The sequence below is a fragment of the Centropristis striata genome, chromosome 3, assembly GCF_030273125.1.
Source record: "Centropristis striata isolate RG_2023a ecotype Rhode Island chromosome 3, C.striata_1.0, whole genome shotgun sequence".
Taxonomy (NCBI): domain Eukaryota; kingdom Metazoa; phylum Chordata; class Actinopteri; order Perciformes; family Serranidae; genus Centropristis; species Centropristis striata.
This window is the reverse complement of record NC_081519.1, coordinates 27,452,177-27,461,192: the sequence shown is the minus strand read 5'-3', so window position 1 is coordinate 27,461,192 and position 9,016 is coordinate 27,452,177. Positions and strand designations below refer to the sequence as shown.

At 37.1% G+C, this 9,016-nt stretch overlaps 1 protein-coding gene across 1 annotated transcript; it reads right to left on the bottom strand.

The window, feature by feature from the left end:
• Positions 1-1,444: 1,444 nt before the first annotated feature.
• On the bottom strand, positions 1,445-8,215 carry cep15 (centrosomal protein 15). Its single transcript, XM_059327905.1, has 4 exons — positions 8,092-8,215; positions 6,476-6,599; positions 5,488-5,556; positions 1,445-4,430 (listed from the first exon to the last, which is right to left on the bottom strand). The coding sequence occupies exons 1-4, from the start codon at positions 8,142-8,144 to the stop codon at positions 4,254-4,256; spliced, it is 423 nt and encodes a 140-aa protein (XP_059183888.1). The 5' UTR covers positions 8,145-8,215; the 3' UTR covers positions 1,445-4,253.
• Between the last annotated feature and the right edge of the window lie 801 nt (positions 8,216-9,016).

The window sequence follows — 9,016 nt, the reverse complement described above, 5'->3', positions numbered from 1 at the left end:
CTACAGACTCCCAACAGGAAACCTTTCAGTCACAAGCTTCTACAACACACACACACACACACACACACACACACACACACGCACATAAATCTATGCACACATTGTGATATCAATAAATGTATTTTGCTATATCATATATATTTTATTGAACAACATAATTTGTCAAAATTCCATTCAACAACATTTGTCAAACTTTGAGACGATTCTCACAATATTTTTTGTACATTTATATATATATATATACACACACACACATATATATATATATGTGTGTGTGTGTGTGTGTGTGTGTGTGTGTGTGTGTGTGTGTGTGTGCTGATGTTAGTCATCAGTAGTAGTAGTTTCATTGCAGTGAGAGCATTTTTTTAAACTTGACCTCCCTGTATAAAATGACTGTTGTGACCTCTAGGATAATCACATCCTCATGAAACTTCACAGACATAAACTAGAGACCTAGAGCATTCAGAGGATGTGTGGTCTAGGTATACTGAAAATAAAGGGTTCAGCAATTTCCAGAACAGGAGTGCTCGCCACCCTACTGTCAAAAATACAGAACTTGAGAACATGTCCAAAGTTTCTGAAACCAAATCACATCATGGATTTTGCTATGGATTTTCTCAAAGTTTTGTGACATGATGTAGTATACTGGAGAGGAAAAAGTTAGAACCAAATGTGTGAAACAAATAGTATCAACCCAAAAATTGAGATATAATTGAGCTGGGAATTGATTCCATACATCCATAGTATTATGTTGTAAACCAGGGGTAGGCAACCCGCGGCTCCGGAGCCACATGTGGCTCCCTGTGGCTGTGACCAAATAATTATACGAAATAATAACAGTAGTTTCTTTACATTTTAATTTTATTTTATCATTGGTGTAGGCCCAAATCAATTGTGTGGTTTATAAATGGCAGTAAAACACTTTCTTTTAACATTTTAGTCTAAAATGTGCATCATAGCTTATTAAGTCTACGGCCCGGCACATTAACCTCTAAATTTTGCGAAATTCAAGTCTTGTTTTGAGTTTCCCTCACCAGGCTAGCTTTCCTAAGATATTTCTCAGGAGTCTAGCCTCTTATTTGCACTTGGGTCCTCACTGAATTCTGACAAAACCATATCAATAACTGCTCATTGTGACCTATTAGTAATGTTGGTAGGCTAATAAGGCTTCAATTAAGGCTGTCAATTCAAAGATTTTGTCTCTTTTTTTGGAAAACAACGGCTCTTTTGTTGTTAACCATATTATTTTATTAGGGTTTATGACCAGAACCACTTGACACACAGTGCTGAGCTGGATGTATATAACAACAGTCTAATAGAACAGATACAGCTGCAGTGGCCTTCTAAACCTAAAGGCACTTTATAAATGTAATTCATACATTGTTGCTAACAGACTGCAAGGACCAACTAAATTTAGCTTTTTCTCCTGGAAAGCTTTATTCTGTTTTTAAAAGAAATCTATGACACTGGCGCACTCTAGTGGTTAAGAAACAACACTTCAAATAGAAATAAAGTTATTTTCAGAAACTTTTCAGCAGGCATCATATTATCAGTATGAGATTATTCTGCATGCTGTTCCTGCATCAGACTGATATCAAGAAATCAACATCTGGTTTCGGTACAAGTCAAATGTAATGCATTTCAACAATGCATATGCAAAGTCATGAGCTTCATTTTATAGTTTATTCAGTCAAAAAAAAAAATATGAACAGAAACAAAATAAATTCAATAAATGAACACAAACAATTTCCAGATAATCATTACATAAAAATGAAAAACAAAATAAAACAGTTGCATATAAGTGAACAACTATGATCATTAGAAGCACAAACATGTTCCTATTTTAAAAGTCTAGTTGTAACCTAAACTTATCAGTTTGAAACATAGATGGCTATCAGCAGGTCCTGGCTGTAAAAATGAGGCTTGTTGATCCGAGACCTTTGAGACCGATACAGATATTATCTATTATCTATAAATGCATTTACATTACTTCAACAAATTCCCAAATGTCATTACAATCAATAAACAAACTATCTTCAATTTATTTACAATCTAAATGAAATAAATACAGTTGAAACCAGAAGTTTACATACACTATATAAAAAGACACATATGCTTTTTTTCTCACAAAAGCCAGATTACAGTTTGCAAATGCACACAGGGACAAAGACCTTAATTTTTGGAGACATGTCCTGTGGTCTGACAAAACTGTTATCTGGCTGTTCTATGTTTCTTTTGGAGTAATGGCTTCTTCCTGGCAGAGTGGCCTTTCAGCCCATGTCTCAGGACTCGTTTCACTCTGGATAATGACACACTCTTACCAGCTTCAGCCAGCATCTTCACAAGGTCTTTTGCTTTTGTTCTTGGGTTGATATGCACATTTTGGACCAAAGCACGTTCATCTCTGGGACACAGAGCCCGTCTCCTTCCTGAGCGTTATGATGGCTGGACATTCCCATGGTGTTCATACTTGGGTATAATTATTTGAACAGATGAATGTGGCACCTTCAGGCATCTGGAAATTACACCCAAGGATGAACCAGACTTGTGCAAGTCCACAATTCTCTTCCTGATATCTTAGTTGATTTCTTTTGACTTTCCCATGACTTGACACAAAGAAGCAGTGTGTTTCAGGTGTACCTTAAAATACATCCACAGGTGTGTCTCTAATTAACTCAAATGTTGTCAATAAACCTATCAGAAGCTTCCAAAGACATGACAGCATCATCTGGGCTTTCCCAAATTGTTTCAAGGCATAATAATGTTAGTGTATGTAAACTTCTGACTTTGAAGAAAGTAATAAAAAATAGTCTAAAAAAATCCTTCTCTCATTATTCTGGCATTTAGCAAATAGAAATAATTTTAGTAATCCTAACGGACCTAAAACAGGAAAAATGATTGTCTGATTTCATGTCAGACAGTGTCTTTTTATATAGTGTATGTAAACTTCTGGTTTCAACTGTATATAAACAGCAGTAAACGGGATATTTACAGTACAGGTATATAAATTGTTCAAAAGAAAAAGTCAAAACAAAAACACACATATATTCTCAGACCCTATTTTCCTAAAGAAATGAAACCTTATTACACCTTGTACATACAGAGGACATGGCCCCAAATCACCACTGACTGTGGACTGACATATTGAACTTTTTTACAATATTCTAATTTTCTGAGATACTGAGTTTACAGGAATCATCAAAATTACAAGAAATACAGGCTTGAAATATTTCACTCAATGTGTAATGGATCTATATAATACATCTATATAATAGTTTCACTTTCTGAAATAACTGACAAAAAATATTGAACTTTTTCACGACATTATAATTTTTTTGAGATGTACCTGTATAATGTGTTACTTTGTCAATTCCATCATCTCCTTTTGTGAAACAGTTCCAGACCTTTCTGCATATTAGTCGTTGATTTCCCTATCACATTTGTATGTGACAGGGGAGAGAACAATGGATGCATGTTCTCCCCATGTCCCCTGAGGATCCCCTTACAGGGACCTCTCACAAAAACATGCATTGATCCTGGTTGCTATAGAGCCTCCCTCTGGTCGGTTGGGGCGCCTGATGGGGGGGAGAGGAACCGGTGGGAATAACGTGAACGGGGAATCTCCCCCTGTCAGGTGTCAAGAAGCGGCCTGCTAACTCTGCGTGTATCGGAGGAAGCATGTGGCTAGTCCAGGGCTCTCCCCAGGCCGACAGGGACGAGGTAGCACCCAGGATCATGAAATAGGACAAACTGGGTGATAAATAAAATGGGTTACAAAAATCGTGGGATAAAAAAATTTAAAATATTTAAAAAAATTAAATTAAATTTAAAAAATTTAAAAAAGAAAGAAGAGTCCAGGTACAGTCTACAGCTGGTATGCTTTACTTCTCTCTCCCTTTCTTATTTTTTTAAGATTATTTTTTTGGCATTTTACATGCTTTATTGAAAGCGAGAGACAGATAGAAAGGGGGTGACAGAGGGGAGGACATGCGTCAAAGGGAGCTCAGGCCGGTTTCGAACCCGGCTCCACCGCAGCGAGGACTGTAGCCTCTATACATGGGGCGCCTGTGTAACCCACTACGCTACGGACCACCCCTTACATTTCCATTACCAGGAGAAAAAACTTGTTCACCAAAGTCTCTAACCCTGGTTGAAGGGGTGTCTGGGAATCAGCAGGTCCGTCATCACCTGCATCATATGATCATCACAGCTATCCTTCTGGCTACAGCGGCACCATCAGCACCGCTGCTCATCTATCGAGCAGTCCTGAGTTTTGGCAGAGGAGGCAGGCCCCGGTCTTTAGCTGTGCTGGGTTTCTGTTTGGCCCCCCTGGGTGGCTGTCCTGGACCATGAGTAGGGTGCGGGCCTTTACCCAGGAGGAAGTGCTCCCAGGCTGGGATAGACTCTTCCACAGAGACCCAGTATCTTGTCTAGAACAGAAGAACAATATGGACTTTACTGTTAGTACTGTCACAGAACCCCAAGTCACCAAACAATCAGTCAAATGCAAATAAAGTGAGGATTACAGAGCGATATGGTACATTTCATACGTGTCATACAGTGGAGCCAACTTCTCCAAATGTGATTCAGCAGGACTAAATTATTATTTTAATGTGCACAGCTATAAAACATGTCTCTTTCAGGGCGTCCCCATTCAGTGTGAATGAAAAGCTGTTCCAGAGCTTCACATGGACACAGCAGAACAGCAGTCTCAGCTTTTAACTGCACAACGTCATTTTGGCTAAATTAAATCTAAATATATAAAGAATCTCCTTAGAATGTCGGAGAGAAATGCAGCTCCACAACTAAAACAATTTGAATGAAATGTTAAAATAATCTGCAGTAACATTAAGTACACATGCTGATTTGTTATATGTAGTGAAGGGACAACGAAGCTTCATGAACCATTTGCTTTATTTATGGAGCCCACTAGATGGCGCTCTTTGTTCAACAAAGTGCTGAAAACACAATCCCCATTGCTAAAGCCTTTATTTTAAGCCAAGTCCGCCATCTAGTGGGGTCAAAAAATAAACCAAATGGTTCACAAAGCTTCATTGTCCCTTCACTAGTTATAAGTGACCTAAAGGAGCTTTGGTCATGATGTGAGGAGCATCTCACATGGGGCAGAGCAATAATTCACTATGATGATTTATCATCTTTCAATGGAATCATAGAGTGATGAAATCATACATCAATGTATTATTAGTATCATTTATTTTGAAAGGAAATTATTTTTCCAAACTATGCCTCTAAGTTTTAGATTGGATATTGGATGAGTGGAAAATTAATAGAACAATCTTAAAGTAAATTACATTATTCAACAGGGAAGTCCCACATGAAGAACATTCTCTTTTTTTGTCATGTAGATAGTCTTATCTTAATGTGAAGGAGCTCCTGTTTCAACTGGTTAGCAGCAAAATTGACCTAGTGTGAGCTTGTGACACTTCATTAAACTTCACACCATTTTATATATGAACAAGGTGTTACCTCCAGAGTGAGGAGATCTGGGCTGGGCAGCTGTCTGACTCTGAGACGCTCCTCTATCTTCTGTAAATCCTGCAGTAACAGAAAGCAGAGACACTTACAATCTTTCATCTTTATATAAATCTTGCTACATACTGTCAATACTCAATATTTATTGAAATATTTCAAATTTCACTTTAAAATGACCACCAAAGTATTCCTAGGTTGGAGTTTACAAATGCACTGAATAAACCAGCAAACTTTTTCACAAAGTATATTTCTGAGGCCTTTACACTGTTTACTGTCAAATATGATTTTTTTGAAAACTTCTTTTAATGAGTTGTTCAATGACACTCTTATATAGCCTCCAGTCTCTTCACTCCTTTTCTTCAACTTCTTTCAACTTCTAAATAAAGAGATAAATCAGAAAACACAATTAACACACTGAAACCTAAGAAGACAGTAAAAGTGTAAATAGTGAAGGGACAACGAAGCTTCGTGAACCTTTTGCTTTATTTTCTAAGCCCACTAAATCACGCTCAATGTTCAACAAAGGGCTGAAAACACTCAATTACCATTAATAAAGCTTTTTTGTAAGCCAAGACCGCCAGTAGTGGAGTAAAAAAAATAAAGCAAATGGTTCAGGAAGCTTCGTTGTCCCTTCACTAGGTGTAAGCTGTACAACAACTGCCACATGATGATGATTTAAGTTTCAATAAATCAATAATTATTTTTACTATTATATAGTCATACTTTTTTATTATTTTCCTTGGCCTCTGTGATGCCTTTAAAAGCCTTGACTTGTCTGAAAAACAGAAGAAGCAGCAAATCTTCATATTTAGAGGGTGGAAATAGAGAATGATTGTCATTTTCTCTGGATAAACTATCCATATATAAACTATACTGGACAGTCGGTGCATGCCCACACCAGAGAGCCAGAATCAACCAACGGTGTGGGTAGCTGTAGGGGCTTGAAAAATCAGAAATCTTATGACGAGGCAGCCCTGCCTACCTGCAGCAGGGTGGTGTTCCTGTGGTGAGCGGCCTCACGTGCCTTCACCTGCTGCCTCCTCTGTGTCTTCAACTGCTGTCTGGAAATCTCCATCTGCTCCAGCAGCTCTGATCTCTTTACTAAACTGATGACACACGTGTAGGGGTTATGAACACCAGTCCAGCTCACACTAACTGGTATGTGTTATTGTTACAGAAAAAACACTTCTGCTATTCTGCCCTACAAAGTCTAACTGCAGTAACTATGCAAAGGGTAAAACCGAGAAAAACTGCTTTAAAGTTTTTTAACGCTTTTAAACTGGCCAGCCTAATGGGTTATAGGTACGTAAGTGATATGACACTTATTTCTACATGTATTGATGATGTGATTTTTATGCTAAAAAATCATGATGATTTATTTGATCTTTGACCCCAAAAATGTAGTTACTGCACTCTGGTAAAAAGGTTCTCATAGTAATGCAGAAACAGAGTGCAGTAACTATAATCTTGTCTTTTTTCAGTTTTTATATTTTGTTTTCAGTGAATAAACATTTTCAAATTGATTTTGTTAGAAGTGTATTTAAAAGTGTTTAACAACTCTATTCCAATATTCTTGTATTTTTGATTTAATAGTATAAAGTAATGTTATATTTTAGTCTTAATATTATTTTTATCTCACTTTTTTCTGGATTTTGTGGTTACTGCAATTTTTATATCATTATTTCTCTGAAATAAAGCAAAATTGAAACCTAAAACTTTGTCATAAGATAAAACAGACATCAAGGAGTTAATTTATAGTGATAACTCAATTTCGACCAAAAATGTAGTTACTGCAGTTAGACTGAACGGCTTCGATTTGAGATACAGTTACGCTACTATGTGTTGATGTGGGCTTGTCTGGCTCAAACCGTGAAACATGTTCTCTAAAGCAGCTATTCTCAACCTTGGGGTCATGACCCCAATTGGGGTCGCGAGATGATTTCTGGGGGTCGCCAAATCATTTTGGAAGTCAGCTCTGTCTCCACTGTGATAAAGTGTTCACGTGTTTTAGTCTTTTTGGTCATTTAATGTCCTTTTTTTGTCATTTTGTGTCTATTTTTTGTCATTTTGTGGGGTTTTTTTTGTCATTTTCTGTCTTTTTTTTGTGATTTTGTGTCTTTTTTTTGGTCATTTTCTGTCTTTTTTGGTAATTTTCTGTCTTTTTTGGTCAATTTGTGTCTTGTTTTGATCATTTTGTGGTCAATTTGATTCTTTTTTGGGTAATTTTGTGTCTTTTCTGACAAATGCCAAAGTAGCAAGTTATTACTTTACAAGGAGTCTCTGGCTTGAAGCTGACAGTTTTTAGTTGTTGTCTGCTTCATTATTTGTCCAAAATACGTCGTATCAACTGAGTTTGTATAATCTGAACTTTGTGTGGGGATTGTGTTCATTGAGCGGGGGTCGCGGACAACCTGCATGTTAAATTGGGGGTCGCCACTCAAAAAGGTTGAGAACTAACTGCTCTAAAGTAAATAAGACATAAAGGAGCTAACACTGTAACTGTAACGTTCCCATCCAGTCTATGACCGTTAATTCAACCTGCAGCTAGCTGACTGTGTGGACGGAGAGCTGAACTACTTTTACCGGACCACTACTCACATTTCATCGTGTTTCTCCACTAGATCCGTGTCTCCAGCTAAAGAAGCAGACATTGTTGGTTTCTAGTGTATTTCCTACCAACAGCCCTCCTCTGATCCTCCAGAACTGTACCAAGCTAAACACATTAGACTAACACAACCGGAAAGCAAGCGTTGGGTACTTCAAAACAAAAGCCCAATTAGTTTGAGCGTGTTTTTACCTGCTGCTGCCTCTGCGGGTGCACTGAAAAGTGTTTTTACATTACACTATAATAATGTATATTATGTTAGAATATGACTAAGCTCAATAACACTGTATTGTTCAACTGTCTGAACACATCGTGTATTAATATGAAACTTCTTTTCGGAAGTTGTAATTGTGAGGCGTCCGGTAACTATAACATATTGGTGTCTGCCAGTCTATGGTGTCTGCTGACCTCTGCTGGTCTTTCAGAAAGCCGTTGACGAATAGCAAGCCAGTTGTTTTCCGTTGAATTCAATGTAGCTCTGTTTTGTGTCTGTTTTATACAGTGAAGTCAAACATATTCTCATTGACTGGCCTGTATACAGTCAACACACGTGCTATCCTTCTTTACCCTCTATGGTGGGCATTATGATGCCAGTTAGGAAAAAAAAAGTTTGTTTTTTTGTTTTGTTTTATGTCTTAAAATAGACAAAATAAACAAAATCTGAAGACATTTTATAAAGAAAGTTTTACAAATTAATTCTAACATAATTTATTTAATAAACATGTGTAAAAGATTCAGTAGCTTCAACAGGGTACAATACATAACATTTTAAATTTAAATACATTAAAAAAGGAACATTGTTGCCTACAGACAATATTGTACCATTGAACCAACGACCCATTGAAATGAATGTCTTGAACAGTCTAAGTGTATGAAACTATCAAAAATGAAGGTTTACTCACCTATCAGTAGGAATAT

Excerpts from the sequence above, each read along its gene's own strand:
- cep15 (XM_059327905.1), bottom strand. The coding sequence starts at position 8,144 with ATGTCTGCTTCTTTAGCTGGAGACACGGATCTAGTGGAGAAACACGAT. Across the intron at positions 6,600-8,091 it reads GTGGAGAAACACGATGAAAT|TTTAGTAAAGAGATCAGAGC; the intron begins GTGAGTAGTGGT and ends GTGTGTCATCAG. Across the intron at positions 5,557-6,475 it reads GGAACACCACCCTGCTGCAG|GATTTACAGAAGATAGAGGA; the intron begins GTAGGCAGGGCT and ends CTGTTACTGCAG.